Genomic DNA, 23,565 nt, shown 5'->3' on the forward strand with positions numbered 1-23,565 from the left:
GGGTAATAGAGGACAAGTGGAATAAAAAGGAAGAGGGGAAAATAACAGGACTAGGGAAATGGTTGATTTTTAAAATATTTTTCACTCTTCTTTTTAAGAGTCTATATTCTTTTTTTAAAAATAGCAATGTTCCTTTAAAAAAAAAATGGTTGGGGCAGCATTCTGCCAGTTAGACTGCAGTGTAACATCAGGAATTTTAAAACTGTGTTTTACACCTAGGTATATCCTTCTCCCTTCATTATGAGATACAAATAAGGTTTTTCTGGAATGATCTTTCCATGGGGAGAGGGCCCAGTACCCACAGCTCACTATTGCAGTGTGACACCACTCTTGAAGTGCTGTTGCATTACTTTGACAGGCTTCAAGCTCAGTAAGCCCAGAAATACAATGCTCAGAGGCTTCCCTGAAACACAGCATCTGCTCAGCCTTTCTCCCATCATTTTGAGGCCTGTTTTAACTATTTTGCAGCTTTCTGCAAAAACTGTAGTTGACACTATTTTGAAAAGCTGCAGATTATTTGATAACATTGGTGTATAGCCCAAATGAGAGTAAATTAAGCTTAAGTCTGTAAGCAGAGAGATGTGGAGGTGTAAAAAACAATTACAGATGCACTTAATTGGGCTCTGCAATTTGTTGCAGTAATGAAATATTTCTTTAAAGTGGAAAACCTTTGAAGAATACTAACATAATAATTAATATTCAGGTTACCTAGGGAACTTGAGACTCTGCTGACTGTAGCTAGAGATCCTTTGCAGAGGAAGATACCCAGCACAGCTTTTTTTCCTAGAGCTTTAAGGATAACCCTTCCAGCAGCTGTGAGATTATATCCCCCACTTTCCCAAGTTTGTACCAAGCTTCTCTCTAACAGTCAAGAAATCCAAGGACTTGTTCTGCCTAAAACAACTTAGAGCTGATATAAATCTGAAAAGGAAGGAAGAATTCAGGTGGACTTAGAAACAAAGGCATAATGTGGAGATGCTAGATGACTGAAGAACCGTAGAGAATAAAAAAAAAAAAAAATAGAAAGTTCAAGAGAAGATGAATTTTATAAAGGAGAAGTCTGAATAAAATTACAGTTTTCTATATGTCCCTAGCAGTAAATGTTGGAGAAGACTCCCAAAATCACTGTTAGCAGGATGCTACTTACATCACTTTTAACAATGAGTGACAATTACTACTGTGGTGCACAATAAATCTTAACTAGATTTCAAGAGCAATTAACCAAGCATTTGCACTTGCTCCTCTGAGCGCAGCCTGTATCTGGCAATGCTGATGTCACCCTTATAGACACTAAAATAAGTGAAATGCTTGGAGATTGGTTCCGTGACAGAGTCTGGACAAAAATGAACCACAAGAGAGTGACTGCATATATGGGAGGTATTAAAGAGATCATGGCTTGTACTTGCTTCCTGGTTCTTCTTGACTTTGAGAAATGCACACGTAAACATCACATAGCTGCGAAGAACCAGTGAGCACTGCCAGAGAGCCAAGAGCATGTGAGGCTGCACAGCAGAGCAGCTTTAGAGGGAGCCATCTGGGAAAGAGCAGCCCTCTGACAACAAATGGACACATTTTGCACAGCTGCATGACAAAGCTGAGCCAGGTAGTAGAGGAACAGCCTGAAGTCCTGCACTTTGCTCTCCAACAGTGAGTTGGCAAAAACACGGTCGTTTGTGCCAGACATGGCTGTCAGCTATAACCCTTTTGCCAAATAAAAAGACAAGTATTTCTTTCCTAAACTGCACTTCTAATTTATATTCTTTTATTTGGCCTGGATTTGCTGGGAGAGCAGCTTACAATGAGAACAGATGTGTAGTCCTTGGCACACAGTGCTGTCTTCTAGGAACAGGAGTTACTGGCTTAGATCACATACTCCTTCACTCCACTAACAGCATGACAGAAGCCAACAGCAAAAGCTGCAAAGGAAAACACAGGAAAGCTTCTCTGAAAAATTAACTACCCAGGAGAAGCTGCTCTTGAACCTTATTAATTAGAGGTTAGTTTATGCCCTGAAGCATAAGACATTAAATCCCTTATAAATATGCATGCCTGTTCTTCAGAACTTCAGGATAATAGAGAGATGTCATAAAATTGACACCGTGCCTGAGAAGCATCTACGCGTTCACTCCATTTAACAGATGGACAAACAGGAAAAGAAGTCAAGCAGCTTCTCTGCAGTCTTGTCAGCAGGCAGACTTCTGGTGGCACTGGCAGGTGAATAATGGGACACGGGCAGCTTCAAGTTTCTCCTTCTGAAGGTGGCCGCCTGTAGTACCCAATTTCTGCTGCACAACTCCTCAGAGGTTAATTTCCTCTTCTGCAAATGGGTGTGTTTATCTACCTACTTAATGAGATTTTCAGACTGTATAATATTTGTATTAGACAGCTATTACTGACACTAGGCTAAGTCAGAAAAAGGAAGAGATCTACTGCCCAGGTATTATTAATTCATTTACTTCACTACAACTCCAGAAACTTTTTCTCCCCCATAGCTCTGTCAATACATAATTTCTCAGCTGAAGTGCCCTTCCAAAGCTAGTTGCAGGCTTAAGTCTGATAAGTCTGGGAGTGTTGTAAGCATAGAGATTTAGCCAGCAAATTTTATATAAAATTTGATTTTCTTTTTTAAATTTTTTTTTTAAAGACTGTATTGACCAACTGCTAAGAGCCTTGAAAATCTCCAGTATGGTCATGGATTAAGGACAACAGTAAAATTTTAATATCTTATTTCCAAAAAACAATAAAGAAGACTGAGAATGAAAGAAGAAAAACAAGACTTATGCAAAAGCACCATCTTTGGTGTAGGGTATTGTGAATAATCATTCATAATGCCTTACACCAAAGCACCAGTCCTAAGTCATATTAATGGAAATCTTTGATGACATCAAATCAGATCAAATTTTGCAGTCAAGCAAGCTAAAGCCATTTTTAAAAGAAACTATCAATAACTTCTAAAATAAAGCATAAAAAAATAGATTGGAAAACAAAAAGCCCAGATGTAGCAGGGTGAGGAGCAGGTGAGAGCAGCTTCATCCCCTGTCAATTCTGTGCAAGACACTTGCCTGTTCTGAAATGGAATGGGCTGCTTTACAGCTCCTTATCGTGCTGGATAGCTCTGTGCACAGCTAAGGCCTGCCTGAGTCAATGAAAGTTTCCTTAACTCCAACCTCAGCTTTGGGAAACACCATTAGACAGTTGTGATATACAGCAATTTTTCTTCCACAAAACCCTTTACCCTGCCTCCTCCCCCCCCCAAACTACTTCTTCCAAAGGGATCATGCTGAACATGGGGATATTTAGCTCTCAATGCTAGTTAACTCCAAAGAGTTGGAAGATAGGTCAGTTTATTTATTTTTAACAATCATGACAGGATCTTCGATTCTCATCCATGTAAAAACGTAATTCAAGAGAGCCTTTTTCCCTGGAGAAAACAGGGATGGCAGAGTGAAGCTGTTCTTTAAAACCAGCATAATTTCCAAACGAGAGTTTAGGCTTTTCAGAGCTCACCATCCCTACTGAGCATGTCCTTCTGTGCTGTCCCAATCAAGGACAGATGGAATCACGTGCTGTCATGCTCAGGGGGCATGACATGCAGTGACAAACCTAATGAGTGCCTAGGGCACTTCTGTAATAATACAGGCAGTACTTCTTGGGGTAAGGAACACACTGCTTCATTACAGCCTTTTATCAGAGTGCCAGTTCAGATGGACAAAATAACATTACCAGTACTTTTTTAACACTGTAGTGTTTATGCCAGGAATATTTTACTTCATTCTACTTGAGTTAGTTTACTACTCGTGATAGTGAAGACACATGAAATTACTTCTGTAGTTCTTTTATTCTACTTAGTTTGCACAGTTAAATTCCAACAAACAAGAAGAGCTCCAGCATCAAAAAATTAATAGAAATAACTACAAGCAATATAAGATTATCTGTTTAAAAAGGAATATTTAAATTTATGGCTTGTTAGAAAAATCTAGGGTAAACAGTTTTTCTAAATGAGACAATGAAAATTACCTGAATTTTGTAGATTCTTCTGGTTTCCTTACCCAGGTGCAGTTCTGCAGCTTTTTGACTATGTGAAGATAATAATCTTCTGAGTATCTAAAAAAGGAAACAACATCAAACACTAGAATATATATGTATGTATATTTAGAAACAGTCTCTAAAAACATTCAAATGATGCATTTATTAATAATAATGTGCATGATGCATATATAATAGATTGCTTTTAGAACTCCATGACCTATTTTATTTTTGTAATTTGTAACAGCACTATCCTCATTTAACTAGCATGACCTACTAAACATCTCTTCTTAGTACTGGTGTCCTAATGAATTTCACAAACTTAGAAAAGTACACTTGTTTCAAACTTATACTTTCAAACTGACCATAAATATTTGAAGTTATTAGAAATCATCTCAACTGTGAAATTCCAAAATAATAGAAATAATTCCCTTGTAGTTGGTGATTTAAACCTTAAAAGTGCTTTGAAAAGTGGCTCTCACAGGCCAATATGAAGCACAACACTTCTTATGCCTTTTCTTTCATTTACTTTATAAAGTCCCCAAAGCTCAGCCATCTAAAGACAATAGACCAGTATTTACAGATGCAAGTTTTCCCTCAAACTGTCCCTAAAATACAACAATCTGCTATTTTACATGATCCAGAACTTTGGTTACATTGCTACATATAACCAAACAGCTCTCTGCTCTTGAAAATCCATTCAAGAAATCTAAATTTGTTCATAAGTGAAATACTCTATAACATGCAAATCAAAAGAATGAAGACTTTTTTTGCTTTCATGGTCAATGTTATTACTTCTCCCATTTGTGCCTGGATCATAATACAGGTTTTTAAAAAACAATAACTGACTTCTAATAACTAAGCAAATAGGAAGAAAGGATGGTATGGATGCCATGAATACCATGCTATGGGATTCAAGTCATTAAAGATTTAACTTGTACTATTTTAACAAAAATAGCTTAGTGTTGACCCAAGCAATCATGAGTTTATTCAAGCTGACACTTAGAAGTGTCTAATTTGAACAGTTTCACAAGAGCAGGGATGGCAAGAAACGTCACTTTTTTTTTTTTAAGTGGAGCATGAGAATTGATAAAAAGCAATATATAAAAACACTGGTGGTTGCAGCAGCAGAGGTCAATTACCTGAAAGCTTCCTTCTCTCTGCTCCACATTTGCAATAAACAGATTGTTTGCTTCCTAGAAGTACTGCAATTGCTAAAGGTAACACGTTTATCCTACCCTGAGTAAAATCATGTCCAATTTCCACATGAAAAAATAAGTTATAATTTTAAGAGGAATGCTGCTTTAAAACTGGTCACGGGCTCAAGTCTGCACCTGTGACAACATCATTGTGCAATTTTCATCCTCTACACTTAGCAAACTCTCAATGGAACTAGAAGACTATAACTAAACTGATTCTACTGAGCCCTTCACAACTCAAAAGAACTCAATCGGCAGAAGCAGAGAAAGAAGAAAACTGGTTTTGTTGCAGCTGTAGCTGATCTGACTGTGCAGTACATTCTTCCTCCTTCCAGTCCAACTCCCTTGTGTTACAATGGGTACCTACGTCCACCCCATTCTTCTCTTGGCAGGTTTTGCACTTTGTCAAATGCCTTCATAGGCTACTTTTACTTTCAGGGCAATAAAATAATCCAGAAGGAAAAGGATATGCATATACACTTTCTTCTTCCTTATTGTGTTAAACCAGATAAGAAAGATTTCATCTAACACCACTGCGAGTACAAACAAAGAGTGATCAAAACAGGGACCAAGGCCCTCCTATTTTGGCAGCTGCCTGCTGGTATGTTATCAGCCTAGGAACTGCAGCCAGAAAAAAATGGAACTACCTTCCTGCTGAAGCTGATACCCAAATTGAGTCAACATGGGGTCAGATAAGTGTCAATATCAGTGCAGGGCAGGACGTGTTTGTGGGGTGAAGATGAGATAAAAGCACAAGATTGAAATAGCCTTTTCTGATGTTGAATAACTCATCTGGTTTCATTCCTTAATCTAAACAAGAAATCACTCTTAAATGCTCAGACTTAGAAAAAAGTTCCAAAAATTAATAGGATCACAGACTGTGAAGAGTTACTTAGGCTATCATTATCCAGGGAAAAAAAAAAGTAGAAAAAGCAAATTCTAGCCTAAAGACATTGATAAGATGAAGATCAGAGTCAGAAACAAAATGGAAAATTACCATCTATTCAGAAAGAAACAGCATGGACTGACAAGTTATTAGCAAGTTACAGGGAAACATTTGGTAGGGAGAAGAATGAAAGCATCATCCATAATGCTACTTCTGAGACCTCTATAGGAAACACAGGCACTTACTGTCAGAAACTGTAAGGGTCTTCTCACACTTGTAACAGAAAATGCACTTAGGACAAAAACACCAATTACAAAGCAAGAACACTGCAGCCTTTCCACAGCTGTCTCTACTGGATGGAATTGCTCTTGTTTGGAGGTATCCAAGCTCACCAGCTCACACAGAAAAGCACTACTTCCAGGTCTTTATAAGTCAGAACACCACCTCGGCTTGCCTCATGCATCCAGTTTAGCTCTTCTTGTGACTTACAAAGACACTCTGGACTGTCAGAACTTGTCTTTACCAGCTGGCACAGCGCCACAGGCAGCACAGACATCCCAGTATGCTGTCCTGGGGGACAGGAGCTCCCAACTGTGGCAGTTCTGCAAGGCATCTGCTCACACCAATAAAAGGTTTCTATGAAATTAACTCCAATACAGACAGTAGTATTATTCCTAGAAATAATTTTTTAAAGACTTGACCTGAAGCTCTGGGATTTGCCACAGCTGGGTTTACAGCTCTGAAAACCTTGTTTTCCTCTCAATTTTAGCATTTCCTGCTTTAAAGGACGCTTGGGGACTCACTTCCACAAAGAAAATAGTTCAGGTTATCAGGGAATCATTTCATGACTCTGCTGTAACCCAGTCAGTCATCTTCCCCACTGTTCCATTTTAAAGAGCTGGCACATTACATATATTTCCACTGGCACCTAGGAGCCTACAGCACATATTCACTGATGCTAAAAGGGTTTTATTATTAAGCTAAAAAAAGCTCAGGTAAATTGAGCTATAAAAATACTTGGACAACACAATAATTACAGTGCTGAGAAGAGTGAATGAATGAAACATGTTCTGTTTTGACCCTGTTTTTGTCTGTCACCTGCACCACAACCACTATAATAATTTGCTGCCCTAGGAAACTCACTTATACTAAATGAGCCTGACTGACAAATAACACCTGGAAGGCTTTTTTTTTTTCCACAGTATTTGTTGGGTGAGCAGTGACCTTCTACGTTTACTGCGGTGGCTAAGGTGAAATTAATATGCACATTCAAAGCACTGACAAAGTATTAGTATCTTCTAATTTTTGGCAGATATTTAAAGGACAATACCAAGGACAAAAGTGTTGAGATAGTTGGAGACAACAGGTAAAATGTCAGAACAGACAGATGCAGTCTCATTGGTTATTTGCTAAAACTAAATACCAACATGTAAAAAAGGTATTTGAATTAGAAGGAAGACTGAGCTACAGGAGTGAAAAAAGGACACATTTCTACTAGGCAATTTATGTTCAATACAGAAACAAATAAAAAGAAAAACTATGGCATGAAATGCAAAATAAGGGGAGGCTCTGTTTTGCCTCTGGACACTCCAATACTACCAAAAATAATATCCGTTTTATAAGCCCTCAGGAGATTGTACACAGGACTTGCTCTAGAATAAAAATGGAAAACTGCTAGCAAAACTCAGCATTTCAGGCTCTTTGTCACCACCAGCACATACTTGCTATAATAAGTTGCCACTTACATAGCATTTCTTACTATCCAAGTATTCGACAAGCTTTAAACTAGTCATTTTTTTCTCTTTCTTTCAACTTAAGAGGCAGGACTGTCCAGAATGTCCCTGCAAGTCTAGAACTGCAATATAAAGCATTAATATACCATGGGTATATGCCATGGGTCACGCCTTGAAAAAGCAACAAAATCCCTGCAGCTCATCTGAGTGAAGGTTGATAGCTCTAATATTCATGGCAAAAAGCAACCCCTTGCTCCTTTTTCCAACATCTGTTTCTCTTCCTACCTGCCCAATGCATCTTCTGCCTCATTAAATGGCACAGTCCCTTTCTCTTTAACCACAGAATAAAGGTCTTGTACTTTGTAAAGTTTCTCCCATAATCTCAACTCCAAACTGTTCTCAATATGAGGAGCCCATCTCCAGATTGTAAAACTTTGTGAAGTGTGGGATAAACAACAGCATTTATATTGCTCTAAGTGGATTTTGAAAGCAATACAGTGACCGCTGTTCCTTCCCTTGGTGTTAATCACTCAAGTTTTCAGTCAACTGCATTCTTTGACCTCTGCCAGTCTATGTTTCAGCTCTCACTATCAGTGCATTGGTAACATAGTGGGTAGTGGTGCAGCACCTTTCAGAAGAACAACTTCAGCAATAGTGTTGCTGAAAGAGGTGAAATATTGATGGGAAAAGAGGTTGTAAAGAAGGGGAAAAAAAAAAGAAAAAATAAATAAAGAAGTAATAAATAAGAGCAAAGACAAAACGCTGGAAATATGATGACTTATAAAGAGGTGAATGATATTTAAATGAAAGACAAAAGTGAGGAGGGGGCAGAAAAGACAGAATAAGTTTTTAAATCATCATTTAATATTATTTTGGCACTAAGAAAAAAATTGACTTGTTCAGTACTTTAAATAGGGAAAGGCATATAATTATTTTTAGCTCACCTTTTGTTTCTCATTCCATTTCTCTTCCCAAAGGGAGGGGAGTACAGAGTAAAGTTCCCAATTTTAAAGACAGAATGGCACCATCCATTTTAGGCTGCAACTCAGCCCTAATGGGAAGCCTTTCTTACTTACAATATTTTATTTATTGGTGCATCTATACAGGAAAATATGCTGCATGTCAAAAACAAGGGCTGCTTCTCCCCTTTTCGCTTTGGGAAGCAACAAGGAATTTGAGCAGGACTGATTTCAAAGTTGGATTTTTCTCCATGCCAGAAAAATACAGAACAGCAAGTTGAAACCCAAAATTAATTTGGAGTTGTTTTTTTCAAGGTGTCTAAAATTAGACTCTTAGTTTCCTGTGGACTTGTTATCACAATGCAATCATGTGACTAACCAGCAAGTCTTTATACCAGTACATTTCCAAACCTACTCTAGTCAACAATGCTGAACAGAATCATTAACTGAAGCTGCTCATAACAAGGAGGAATGTCCACCACACAGGGAAAAGACACTCAAAAATGAAATCATACCCCACACTTCCACTCAATACTTTTGTGAATGACTTGGAATGTAACATTGCTTACTGACAAGAAGTAGTCTTGTATTCTGAAAATAAAATAATTAAAATCCCACCTCAAATAAATCTTATCCGTGTAAAAGAAAAAATGCAGCAAACATTGGTTGAACAAATTCAGTTTTCTGTTGCATAGCTCCACATTAATAAACCAAGAATTATGTAAAAAAGGACAATCTTTTACCCTTCTATTTAAAACAAACAAAGCAGAAAGGACAGCAAACACCTACCTCTTCTTCTTGATAGATGATGACAAAATGTTGTCCTGAATTGCCTTACATTTTGAAGCCTGTTCAAACTGGTAAATTCCATTTCTATTAAGAGCTGTTCTGTTAAAAGGAAGCAGGAAGAGAAAAAGCAATAAACTTCAAAAGAGAGAACATATTCTACCAATGTTGTCACATTTACTTTGCTATGACAATAAGATTAACAACCATTGATTTAGCTGAAAACATTACCGAAGAAATATTATGGACTTCCATTGTGAAGCTTCTGTTACTAAAGAGAGTTTGCTGCTAGGGACTGTAAAATATTTGATTCTTTAAAATAACCCTATTTCATAGTCTGAATTACATTTTCCACTTTACACTGTAATCAGCAAATGCAATTTAAAAAAATAAATTAAATGGAAAGACTACATTAAGTTTTGAAGATATTTAAAATATTCACTAGTAAAATATTTAGCAGATGTGATTTCTTGAAATTGTTGATGAAATGCAATATTCAGAGTGAATATAATAGATACAGGAAACACCACAGGTGAAGTGGATCTTTGTACTTTGACCTTAACTTACTGACTCAAGCATAATACTTTCTTCCTTGTTTATTCGTTATTTACACAAAAAGAACAAATATTTGTAAAAGGAACCAAGGCAAGTGCCAGATAGTGATCTTTAATTCCTGTCTTATTTTCACCAAAGTCCTGCGTGGTCCTCTTGCTCTGGGCAGCCCTTGTAGAAGATTGAGATGTAAATTAGTAAACAACTGAGATACCAAGGTCTTATTCCATTCACCTCGGTTCATCCTGTATCCAGATCCAATCATCTCTTCTAACTTCAGCTTTCCACTCTGTGGACTGTCATTCATCATAAAGATTTTTCCTCTGGCATTATTTTCCCTGCCCCTCGCCATGTTCCTCCCTGCCACCTCCTTCTCCTTTTTATTTCTTTCTGCTGATTCACTACTTACAGAGCCCTTGGACATTGCAGCCTATTTGTCCAAACTAGAAGACAGAAACACTGTGTGCTGTTCTTAGATAACTGAAACACCTCTGTACAGAGGCACTCACACACAAAGAGAAAGGGCTTTCCTGCTTTGCACAAAATACACTGTGCTTCTGAACCATCACAGCTTTTATTGACAAGGACCGAAACTCCATTGCCTTCAACCTACGACAACATGGAGACCCCTTAGTAACAATATTTCTGACAAGCTGATTTTGACGACCTTGCTTGAGAAAGATGCCATTTCAAGCCACAGAACGACTGAGGTTGGAAGGCATCTCCAGAGGTCATCTAGTCCAAACTCCTTGCTCAGGCAGGGCCACCCTAGAGAGGGTGAGAAAGGACTGTGTCCAGATGCTTTTGAATATCTCCAAGTACAGGGACTCCACAACCTACCTGAGCAGCCCATGCCAGTGCTCACTCACCCTTACAGTTATGTCTGATGGTCAGAGGGTGCTAAAGCAGCCCTCTTGTTAGAGAGTAGAAACAAGCCTAGACACAGACTTCTTGCTTATCACAGCATATAAAGGGTCCTGGTTTATTCCTCTTTACAGCTCAGCCATCCTGACTCCAACTATTCACTGACTCTGCCTGCAGCAAGCTCCTATTGTAGGTTTCGCTTGCAGCGTCTGGCTGCTGGTCACTTTCTGCTAAACTATGACTGCATGTATTAGTTTGTAGACTCTGAATGTAGGCTTTTACCTAGCTAGACTGTGACTGCAGGTTCCAACAACAGGCTCTGACTGCAGACCCAGACTGACCTCATAGCAATGATTCTTCCTCCCCAGGATCCTTCTCCATCATGGCTTCCCCTCACCAGCTAACCCACTCCCTTTTATCACACTTATTTTTATTGGAAATAGCTGGATTCATGAGAGCCGAGGCTGTATTGGGTAATTAACACAGCTGTTACTTATCAGCAGCAAGGTCACCTGTATTCCCTTCTCCTACAAGAGGAAACCTCCTCTGTTTCAGTTGGTGCCCATTGCCCCTGCTCTATCACTGAGCACCACTAAGAACTTGGCTCTATCCATTTTGCACCCTCCCTTCAGGCATCAATAAGGTCCCTCCTGAGTCTTCTCTTCTTAAACACTTCAAATGAGAAGACTGAAGAAGAGAAGAATAAATGCTTTTTTATTTTGCTATTGAGCTGACTCTCATAGTCACAGCTGACAGGGAAGGAAAGAACCACCCTTCTTTTTCTTTTCATTGCCCATGAATTCCCTAGAGACTCAGCCACCCCAAGTAGCAATTCCCACAGGATGTAGGCCGCAGAGGAGACAGAACAGCCCTCGTCCTTTCTTCCCACCACGAAGAAATTCTTCCCAGTATCCACTCAGTGCCCCTGAGGAAGCATCTAGTCTGTACAACCCTTGTTGAGGACAACAGTAAGACAACACAACATAAACCTCTATCCTTTCAGTTCTGCAGTGACTTCAATAGACAGTAAAAGCTGGCACTGCCTACTGAGAGCTCCTTGGCTGCCTTTGCATACAGCCCTTTATCTCATTTTTTCTCAAGGAGTGAAATACAAATAGCAGAAGGCTCTCAGAGCACACAGTTCAGAGCTAAGAACTCAGCAGATCTCACATAGCAAGTGCTAGCAAATATTCTGCCAACAAAATTCATGTACACAGGTTTATTGCAGCTTGGTCTGAATGGTTCTGTCTATGCAAAACAACCAGGTAGGCCTTTTCCAGTTCTCAAACAAATTTAGTTAGCAGTACATCCTGCTTCCTCTCTCTCACTTCTGTAACTCAGTAACCTCAAATGATTATTCTGCAGCTGCAGCTTGAAATAAGAGAAATGGCTACAGGCAAAAGTTTAGCTGCCTAAACAACATCTTAAAAAAAAGAGAAAAACCCCTAAAACCTAAGATGTTGAATGCTGATTTGAGAAGTGGCCCCAGCCCCTCTGAGCCACAGCTGCCCAGAAGACACCCTGTCTAACAAGTGAAAGCTCCCAGGATGGCCAGGTCAGAGCAGGCAGTTAGGTTTGACCAGCTCCTTCCAAGGTGCGTTGGCAGGAAACAGCAGAGCACCAACATTCTTCCACAACTCTGTGCAGACAACCATTACAAGTTCTTACAGCTTCCTATTAATTTTTGTCCTGAGATCTGTGGGGCAATGAATAAATATACTCTCAAATACAAGCTTTACTCCACAGACTTATAGTCCTTTTAAATTCATAAGATCAACGGAAGCAAGTTGCCTCATTTTTAATACATAATTGTTTTTTTAGGCATTCATTTTCAAGACTTGAAAAATTCAGAAAAGAAGAAGCCTGAGAAAAAAGAAAGAAGAAAAATCCCTACTCTGTTTTGTCGTTAAAGCCTCACAATCACCTGTACAGCCACATGATAGATCACCAAAATGAGTCTTCTGTGTCTTTCTACACATAAAATTTACTCAATGCTCTTTATGTGGTGCAAAAAGGTACAAGATTAAAACCAATTTATTTGCAAAAGATGTGAAACAATGACTCATTCCATTAAATTTATGAATTTCTGTTTCACTGTCAGAGTAGCCTCAGCTTCACACGAGTGAAATCTTTTTACATTTAGATAAAAATGGGTGTGCAAGAGGCAGTCCAGACTTCTACTGCATTATTCATGGCAAAGTTGTGCAGACATCAGACTCACATTAAATTTCTGCTCATTTCAGACAATTGTGCAAGGCAATTTTTACCACTAAATGAATTTACCTGACCTAGTGGATGACAGTCCTTGTTCACTACTTAGAGCAGCACTACAACTTCTACAATGAAATCAGAAAACATGCCAAACACCACAGATATCAGGGTACATTCAAGTAACTCCATGAACTATTAAGCTAAATAAGAACTTGACGTAGAAACGTTCTGTTGGTTTGAACTCATAAAACTAATGATACAGGGAAATTTCAGCTGTATATTCCCTAGGGCTTAGATGTTCTCAAAGCCAATCTCATTGGACCAAATCTGAAAAACAGAGCTTTTTTTAATCATATACGAACAGCTTGAAGACCACATACTTCCTATGGTAATTCTAGGAACTCAGGAAGTACACCATCTGTACTTTAATAAATCCACAGTAGATTAAGATCATGTGCCATATTTATCAGCACGTTTTTATTCTATATCTTGCTCTCAGGAAGACAGCAGATCCTCAAACTGTAAAATTCTTTAAGACAAGGATTGAATCCATCTTTAGAATAAGAAATATGAAAGCTATATGGAAAGTCCTTTTGCTGCTCCTGTAGCATTCAGTCCTGAGACAACAGGGAGCCTTAGTGCAGGGAGTCACCAGGTAGAGAGGAATGTCAAGTAACAGCATTCTGCGGGAGAAGAAAGGTACAAGGTACAGGCAGGGAAAGCAAAGGGACATCCTTTAAAAGCAAAACCAAACTCAACCCGTTATCAGAGTAGGAAAATGGAATGGAGGAATGGTAGGGAAGAAAAAAAAAAAAGGCAGATGGAAAAAGGAAAACTGGTGCACTGAGTTATATTGTAACATGAAGACTGAAAGGCCACTCCTCTAGAAATCCCCCAAAATGAGGTGGAAACAAAGAAAGTGGGATGAGATAACCAAAATTTCTCAGAACTGAACTGTCTGGTAGCAGTGAAAGCAAGAAAAAATTCACCTCCCTAGTAAGTTCACACTGAAAGTAAGGGAAAATCCCACTCATTGGCTATTCACTCCACACCCAGCAGAATCAGTTGTTGCTCTTTTCTATAGCTTCTTGCCCTTGTCTGTCTGAAGCAGCACAAGAGCTCCAAACATGTTCCAGCTGAGCATCTCCAGCTAAAAAGGATAACTTCAGTGTGCAAAATTGCACATTTTTATCATTCTACCAAAATGGCACTGAAAAGCATTATCCAGACTGTGAATATCTTCTGTCTTAATCTCTCCCTTGAAGGGACTAATTTATATTTGAATCTCATCATCTCTTAGTTGAATACTATTAAAAAACCCACAATCCATACTTGCCTAGGAAGGATGCTCTTAAGTCTTGTCTTTGACACTATTTCAAATTAATCAGATGATAAAAATATAGTGATGTTTTTAAAGTTCACACCTTGATTAATAAGGCAATACACAATTTAAATTCTTGGTGAAATGGACTATGAAAATGGCTTCATCAAACCACAGGAGCAAGAATTTGTCTTGAAACATTAAACACAGTAACTGTTAAAGGGACTGATCCTACTATCTTTGTTGAAGTTCCTATAGAGGTATTGCTTATCAAAGGAATGCTAAATACGGTCTTTAATACAAACTGCATCTTTAAATTGTTTGAAAGACCTTCTGGTGCATCCACCAGGGTTATGTATAACATCAGATACTTTTCATTTATAAAATCCATAAACTGCATGACAAGTAACATGACAAGCAACATTCAAAGCTTCATGGTAGGTGAAGTGGAAAGAATAAGGTACTTACACTAAAATCCTGTTACAAGGGCACACGATAGAATGACAGAGCAGTTTTACTTGGCCCAAGTGAACAGAAAGAGTCTGGGAAACCTTTCACCACTGTCAGAACATAAATGTGTCCTGGCAGCAGCTTTCAACTGAACACCTATTCATTTAGACAGAACTAATAAATGAGGCATGCGTTCAAAACATGCTCCTTAAATATGACTGCAAGCATCACTTGGGAATGAAGGGGCAAAATATTAAGAGAGCAGTAAAATTAGTGAAGTGGACCCCCACTGCTGACTAATCTAAACCATAGGAAATTATTTGTGCAATATACTAGGCTACTCCATAATTGTGGTATTAGCCTGCCTCTTCTTTCCCTTCTGACTGCCTGAATGCAGTATTTTGACAGGAGACAGAATGCACAAGTCTCTGTAGCATTGTTAATTAAGTATAGCTGTTTATTTCCTAGGCCTGCATACAGATCTGCTGCTGAGAGAAGAATTGGAGAAATCAAGACTATGGAACACTAATAATACTAACTTGTTTACTCATAGCTCCTCAATCACTTCCTCCCACTGTTCAATTACCCCAGTGGTCTCTACACTGTGCTTGCCTTGGACCTGCAAAGACAGAAAGCAAGCTAGGGGAATAGTAAGCGAATGCCTTAAAACTGGCAACACAGAGTAACAGAGCAATAGTGGTCAGTTCTTCTGGGTACTGCTGCCTTGTTACTTTTATATCAAGTATGCATAAATAGTGCTATTTTCACTTCCCTTGCAGAAGCTGGCATTATTTATCTGCTACATATTCCTGGGCAGTATAATAGGAGCTAGAATTTCTGCCTAAATTTAACCTGGCACACCCTGGGCCTCATAACAAAGAAAATACTACCTAGCTTCTCTTACTATTTTTATTTTCCCCTGATAAGCACTAGCAGTACTGAGCCTTCTGTTCTACTATTAATGCAACTACTACACAAACAAATATGCCTGTACAAACACAGCTGGGGAGAGAGGAAAAGAGAGAGGAAGACCAGGGGTCTGAAGGTGGGAAAAATGCAAGACTTCTTTTTCTGGTTGTACCGTTGGCTTAAGAAAATATAAACTGTACTTGCAGTTTCAGCTTAAAAATTGAGACGACGGTATGAGGCATAGATAGGAGAATTTGCTAGAAAATACAGTATTGCAGTATAAATAATACTGATTCCATGAATAAATTTATTCCATGAATAAATACTAGACATATCTTACTAACAGTGGCCTTTCTTCTCAGTCAGAAACCCTACTAAGAGGCACAGTAGGCTGTGAAATAAGCCTAAGACTAAACGTGCAAGTCACACTGTAGAGGCAGTCACATTGCTACAATTAGCTAACGCTGAACAAGAAAAAGGGGTAAGCAGTGTCCTGTACGAGACAAACCACATCATCATTATTTACCAAAACACAGATGTTCAGAAAACTTTGGGTGCCTGGTCACCATTGTATTGAAACACTGCTGTGCATAATAGCTGCCTAAATATCTAAGAGAGTCTGATCCAATCCCCTGCTTTTCCTCCTTTCATCCTTCAGTTTCATCCTTTTAAAAGAATTACTCAAAGTAAAAGAACAGATTAGCTTTCAATACTGCAAGGCAACAGAATAATAGGGCCTTAGAGATTCCTTGGGAGATGTCTGGTTACAAATATGCCTCCAACAGCAAAGGAAATAATGATAAGAAAAAAGATTAGTTTGTGACTGTGAAGATTGTCTAGATTACTTAAACTTAGAGGTCACGGACAGTTTCTAGGTTTTTTTTCCTTTTTTACTTTCCTGGGAACATCCACACACATCCTCTTATGCAGGAAAGGACGTTGCTGTCAATAACAGAGTAACACCATTCCAATGATCAGGGTTGTTTAGGAGAACCATACTTCCCCACTGCACACTGGAATCTAATTGCTATTGACGAGACCATCCATCTCCATCACTGAGGGATTGGTCTGAACCTCCTGAATGAGTCCAGATGCTCTCTGGATCAAACCTCTCCAGCATGGCCCTTAGCCAGGCCCAGTCCAGCTGCTGCCTGGATCAAACCCCTCCAGCATGGCTCCCTGCCCAGTCTTGCTGCTCTCTGGATGAAGTAACAGCTCCTGGTCAGTCCAGTCCAGCAGCTCTCTCTCCTTTCTCATAAGCCAAACATGCACCACAAACTCCTGTCAGGCCAGCTTACTGAGCATGACCACTCAGGTGAGAAAGCACATCCTTTCTTGGATTCAGCTGGCAAGACATCTCTCCAAAGACACTTCGGTTACAGGAGCTTCAGTAAATTGAAACTCTTTGATGAATTATTTACTTGACATGCTTTTGCAGTCACTTGGTCATGAAGAAATACAATTTCAAGCTGACCAAAACTAGCTTCAAATTGGTGCCAAAATCCTCCAAGTAGAATAAGGAACAATACATATTTAAAAATTTCAATCTCACTTGTCCTATCACAAAGGTTAAAAACATGACACGGATTTTCTGACTTCTTTGGTAAGTGGTGTTTCTTCTTTCTTTGCTCCAGTTGTGAGTGTACTAACAGCAGATGGGAAAGAGCTAGACTGTTCTCTGAAGTGCTCTCTGCCAGTATTTCTAGTCAATTCAACTCCATGGTATAGCACACAGAGCTGAGCGAAAGGAGCTGCAGCTCAGAAACTAGCACAGAAGAGCATGAGGAGACAGGCCAGGGGGAAACCACAGACATAACCCAAAACAGAGTGGAGAGAACAACAGAGCAATGGCTACAAAAAAAGCAAAGCAGAACAGCACATACTGCAAAACCAATACTAAGAGGGGGAAAGAAGGGAAAAAAGGGAGAAAGGGAAAAAATGAGAACAGGAAAAAGAAGCAGGCTAGAAGCTCTTAACACCAGGTAGGAACATTTGCAGAATTCTGTTTCTTTTCTTTCACTCTAATTTTGAAAGATGCTATAAACTTACAGCTTGTAAAGTTCCAAATTTTGAGGGAGGAAGCACAAGGGTCTCCCACCACAAACATAAGAAATGCACTGTTAGGGTACACGGCAATCATTACTACAACTAACATCATTTGCATTTACTTAAGGAAAGCATAGGCTGTCAAATTCACCTTGATTGGGTGAGCTGGTGGCCTCAGTAAGGTTAACTGCACAGTCATCATTGTCTTCAACACAACCAGGGCATCACAGTTAGTGTGAAAGACCAAATTCTTAAGTTCTTTCTAATTTTTATAACGTGTTTTAGACCATAATATATACTAACATATAATAGTCATGGTAACTGCAAAGTTAATAAGGCCATATCAAGTAAAAGAGGAAAGCAAAAATATTTCAAAATTACTTCTTACATAGTATTTATCTCATGTGTGGATTACACCACCGTCTTCTGCACTCTTGGTTTCCCTACAGTTTGTGGGGACTCAAGAGCATGAAAACAATAGTCATTAGTATTGAAGTCTGCATGTATGGCACAATGTGTTTCACAGCTGATTTTACGAAATGTCTTCATTTTAAACTTCACAGCATAAAATAACAGGCTGTAAAGCAAAGCTCAACACTGATCTAAAAAGTCAAGACACAGGATCAAGTGAATGGGCTCCCACAAAGTACGATGCTAACCCAAAACAAATCAGGCTTCATATGTCTTGCCTTCATCCTATGCGTTGTAAATGATAAATCTGTATTTTTAACTAAATATAGATTACAATAACAGTATCACCGAGCTCCAGCTCCACCTTCCTGGAAAGAAGAATAAAATATACCTGGAACACGCCATTCAGCCGGCACTTTTTGCATCGTACACTAACAAAACTGCTCTACGCAATATTTTATTGGGCTCAAAACCAACGGCAGGGTGACAGCCGTCAATAAGAGGGCCCACGAGCAAATAATTCATTACAGTTAGAGCAAAGTGTCACTTGCTCTAATAATCTCTAACGTTCTCTCTGATCAAGCTGCCGAAACAAAAGGAAGAATGAACCGGAGCGAAGGCGAATTTCTGCTTTTGTAGACCCGACCTCACGGACCCACCTGCGGGCGGCCAGCCCGTACCTGTTCTCGCTCTGAGGAAGGGGCGTCAGGGGAGACCTGAGGGCTCGCACCACTTTCGGCGTGACAGCCGCTACTCCTGCCTCCTCCTCCCAGCCCCTGGCAAGCGAGACGGGAAAACAAAGTTATCAGGACCAGTGATTGAACATCACGCGGTGCGAGCGGCGCCGCTCTCCTGCCCACGACCCGCTCAGAGCCGCCAGCACCCGCGCCGAACCCAGACCGAGCCGGGGGCACCGCGCCAGGCTCCGCCGCGCCCCGCGGGGCTCGTCCCGCTCCTCCCGCCCTCCCCAGCCGGCTCCGGACCGCGGGCGAGGCCGCCCGGCCGCCCTACCTGGCGCGGAGGGGCTGCTGGCCGCCCAGGCGCAGGAGACAGCCTCCCAGCAGCAGGCTGCCCAGCGCCGCGGCCAAGGCGATGACAGCCCGCATGGTGCGCTCGGCGGCGGCGCCCGTCGCAGCTACGGCCGCCCCATAGTATTTAAGGGAGGCTGCGGGGAGGGGGAGGCGGCCATGGCAGCCACAGGGTCTCTGCGCTCCGCCCCTCGCCCGCAGCCCTGCGCCGCCGCTGCCGGCCCCCCCTCTCCCGCCGCGGCCGCCGCGCGGGCCCGGCCCGGCCCGGCTCGGCCCGGCTCGCCGGTGCTGGCGGAGGTGTCCGGCATCGGCGTGAGGGCGGCGCCGGGCGGCCTGGGCCGGCGGCCTGTGGTGGCCGCCGCTCGGGCGCTTTCCGGGCCGCTTCCCGGTGTCGAGGGTGGCGGACCGAGGGAGTCGAAACTGCCCAAACTTGAACAGGGCAGAGGGGCGCCGTGCGGGACGGCCGCGGGGGCAGAGTGCGGGGCTTGCCCAGTGAGGGCAGGCAGCCCAGCCCCGTGCCTAGCGTAGTGAAGTCGCTGCTACTTCAATAGCTCTTTATCTGAATTGAAAACTAGTAGCCGATGTGTACTGTATTTTGTCTTATAAAAGGTATGTTATAAAAATACGTATATTATATATAAAAATGACCCCACATGGAATACTGTGTGCAGTTCTGGGGCCCCCCAACATAAGAAGGATGGGGACCTGTTTAGAGGAGGGCCATGAACATGCTCTGAGGGATGGAACACCTCTGCTGTGGAGACAGGCTGAGAGAGCTGGCTGGCTCAGCCTGGAGAAGGCTCCAGGGGCGCCTCCTTACAGCCTTCTGGTATGTGAAGGAGGCCTACGAGAAAGCTGGAGAGGGACTTTTTAACAAGGGCATGTAGTGATAGGACAAGCAGGATGGCTTTAAACTGAAAAAGTCAGGTTTAGGTGGAGCATTAGGAAGATATTCTTTACTGTGAGTGTGGTAAGGCACTGGAACAGATTGCTCAGAGAAGCCATGAATGCCCCATCCCTGGAAGTGTTCAAGGCCAATTTGGATCAATCTGACCTAGTGGAAGGTGTTCCTACTTATGGCAGGGGGTGGTTGGAGCTAGATGGTCTATAAGGTCAATTCCAACCCCTAACATTCTATGAGTCTATGATTTGCATTGGTTTTGGTAAAGAAATGTTTCTGTAATAAGCTTGTGTGTTTCTACCTAATGGTGCATTCAGTGTTCCTTTCACAAGCCAGCCATTGGTATGAGAAACCGAGTAAGATGACAAGATGCCAATAACTAGGCCCCCTTTATTAAAAGAGTGGGTAAAGAGATGCTGTGACTTAAAGCAGCCTTTCAATGGTGAGCTGTCTGATGCCTTGTTTTTGCAGATTCTTCCCTATCCTTCACGTTTTCTGTATCCGTGAGCATTTCCTTAAGCTTTGGAGCTGCTGCTCATCCAACAATGGCTAGAAAGTCTCAAAGTAAGAGCTCTGCTGCAACTATATTGACAAAGTAACACAGACTTGATATTGTGAGTCTTTAGATAAGACAATAAGAGGCAGCATACCTATAGTGCACCAGAGGAACAGCACAGCACCATCTGTGATTGTGATGGGGTATGCAGGGAAACATCTAATGGTGTTTTTGGGGCATTCATTAGCTTGCTGGTGAGCAGGGCCGTGGGTGCTGGTGGGAGGGAGCTAGAAGCATTTGGCTGATGTCCCAAGGGGTTGCAGGTATCTCACTGGCTCCTTGCACAGTCCCCCTGGGAGCACAGCTCAGTTGTCTTCTTAGCTTTGAGGTACTTAGTTGTAATAGCAAAACAAAGCCAGTGTGAAGACTTCTGAAGTCCTGAAGAAGTTTGCTGGTTTGAGATTGTTGTGGATCATAAATGTCTGGAACATGGAAGTGATTCATCACCATTTCCCAAAAGCTTGGTTTGGGCCTATCCTATAAACCAGTTGACTCTGTACACGAGCAAGTATGGGGCCAAGAGTCAAGCTTTTCAAGATACGTGTGTACTTATGATCAGCAGGTACTAGAAATACCAATCCCCCATCACCTCTGTAAAACATGAAGGCTCCTGCTTACGTTAGTGGATATCATCAACTATTTCATAATATCCATTAAATACCCTATGTAAAACAAGAAGTCTTTCATCTTAAAAGCCTAGTGGTATTCAATTCCAGCTCTGAATGAAAGATGACTAAGAATTACAGTCCAGAAAAAGATTTGGGTTTTGCCTTCACTGTCACTTCCCTCTGCAATACAGTTTTCCCTTGAGTCCTGAGGGATCACTGTCAGCTAATCCATGGGAAATTTAGTGATGCCAGTGAGGACATCATATTTCAAGTTAGAGGTCTGCTGCCAACGCTAGTCTATAATACCAGTAAAGATTCTTTTTTTCCGAGATCAGAAGGTTAATCTTTATGTCATATTAAAGTTCTTGCAAAGAAAATGGGAAGATTATAAACTATACGTGTTTAAACTAGACTTGGCACTTGGTGCTCATTGTTTACTAACAAGTTTACAAACATGTATTGATTGATTGTTGCAGTATCTTTGAATGTTACCAGCCTTAATTTCCTGACACAGCATCTAGGAACAATAGAAAGGTTATGCGACCCTACTAAAGGGTGAGATGAGAATCAATGTTTAATCAGAATTCAAATTTAGGAATGCTGGATTCAAAAGACCGAGTTTCTCTTGCATGTGAGAAGTGATGGTGTCAGGTAATGTAATGCAGAGGGTGAAAATTATAAAGGCACAGGTGCCAAATATGCCACACAGTAAAAGACAGAGACTTAGCAGTGCACATAGAGTCTCTGTCCCATCTCGTCATCCTCTTCACAGCTGGAAGCTGCTGCATCTTGGCAGCATCCCCCATCCTCTGATTCCCATTAGCTTCTGAAGTCAGCAGGAATTGATAATTGCTGGCTTGCACAGAAGGAAAAGATCACTAATCAGCCAGGTGGTATCATCATGACTTTGTTACTGAGCTCCTACAGCCCTACTTAGCTGCTAATTTGGAAAAGCAAAATGCAGCCTTGGTTGTCATCCATGAAAGGCTGCTGTCCCCCAGGTTAGCAGGATTGCATCTCGAAAGGAGTCTGGTGGAGGTGCCTGTGGGGCTGCTGGTCACATGGAGCCAGCTTAGCCTTCTTATTTCCAGCAGCTAAATCATATTAAGAAGCAATTAATGTTCATTAAATGCTTTCCTAGTGCTGCCTTCTCATCTAAGCAATGGCTGTCATAGGGATATTAGTTATTGCAAATCGGAGGAGAAATGACTGTTATAATTAAGAAGAAGAGAAAGATACTAAAGATGTTCAGTGAAACTGGAGCCCCATGTTCTGGGGAAGCATAACAGTCCCCAGAGTGAGGTGTTGGTGCGAGACAGCTATTTTGGTATTTTTAGTGCACTCACAATGTGAGTGCTTTTAGCTAAAAAACTTCCAGCAAATTCACAAAACTGAAACATATGTGTTTCAAACTGGGAGAAAGTCATTGGTTCATTGCATTTCACAACTTCATTTATTTCCACCCACAGTTTTGGGCAACATGGTTTTACATAATGATAAACTGCAAGAATTAAGGTGCCGTCTGCCAGACTCTGGGACATCAAATGACCCCAGTCATCCCACTAAAGGAAGATCTCAAAAAGCTATGCATTCCTGGACCCCATTAAAATAATAATTAAAAAAAAAAGTTCAAATCAAATAATCCCCTTGTGTGGCTGTTGCTGCTATACCTCTTATCTTGCCTAAATGTTTTTTCTCTATTTTTTTTTTTAGGACAGAATTTTGATTTTGTGTCCTGTAACTTAAAAAGTAGGCTTTATTATAATAATAATTTATTAACTAAATTCAGACAGCAATCAGTCTGTTGAGATCTACATAAACCTAGCTAAATTATTAGGTGTTTAAAAGCAGTTACATGTACCATCACTTTGAGATGTTCATCCAGTGTGCCAGTGATGACTCTACCAGTCAAGCACCAGTCACTATTTGGAGAAGGTCAAGGTGAAAAAAAATCAGGGCGCATGGAGAAGTCTTCAGGACTCTGAGTGTCTCATAAGATGTCATACTTACAGAATCACAGAATGTTCTGAGTTGGAAGGGACAGACAAGGGTCATCGAGTCCAACTCTTAAGTGAATGACCTGTATGGGGATTGAGCCCATGACCTGATGTTATTAGCT

General features: G+C 40.8%; 1 protein-coding gene across 4 annotated transcripts in view; it reads right to left on the reverse strand.

Annotated features, from left to right (window-relative positions):
- ST8SIA6 (ST8 alpha-N-acetyl-neuraminide alpha-2,8-sialyltransferase 6) overlaps window positions 1-19,647 on the reverse strand; it is a 45,301-nt gene extending 25,654 nt beyond the window's left edge. The window contains exons 1-4 of one of the 4 annotated variants that reach the window (XM_066198500.1): window positions 19,365-19,647; window positions 19,034-19,129; window positions 9,593-9,691; window positions 4,018-4,104 (exon numbers count right to left, since the gene is read on the reverse strand). In XM_066198500.1, the coding sequence (XP_066054597.1) occupies window positions 4,018-4,104; window positions 9,593-9,691; window positions 19,034-19,129; window positions 19,365-19,459 (377 nt within the window). In that variant the 5' untranslated portion in view covers window positions 19,460-19,647. The other 3 variants (XM_066198488.1, XM_066198494.1, XM_066198509.1) reach the window with 3 other exon arrangements.
- Window positions 19,648-23,565: the final 3,918 nt, after the last annotated feature.

The sequence above is a fragment of the Chamaea fasciata genome, unplaced genomic scaffold, assembly GCF_029207755.1.
Source record: "Chamaea fasciata isolate MVZ Bird 193981 ecotype frontalis unplaced genomic scaffold, bChaFas1.0.hap1 SCAF_1, whole genome shotgun sequence".
NCBI classification, from domain to species: Eukaryota; Metazoa; Chordata; class Aves; order Passeriformes; family Sylviidae; genus Chamaea; species Chamaea fasciata.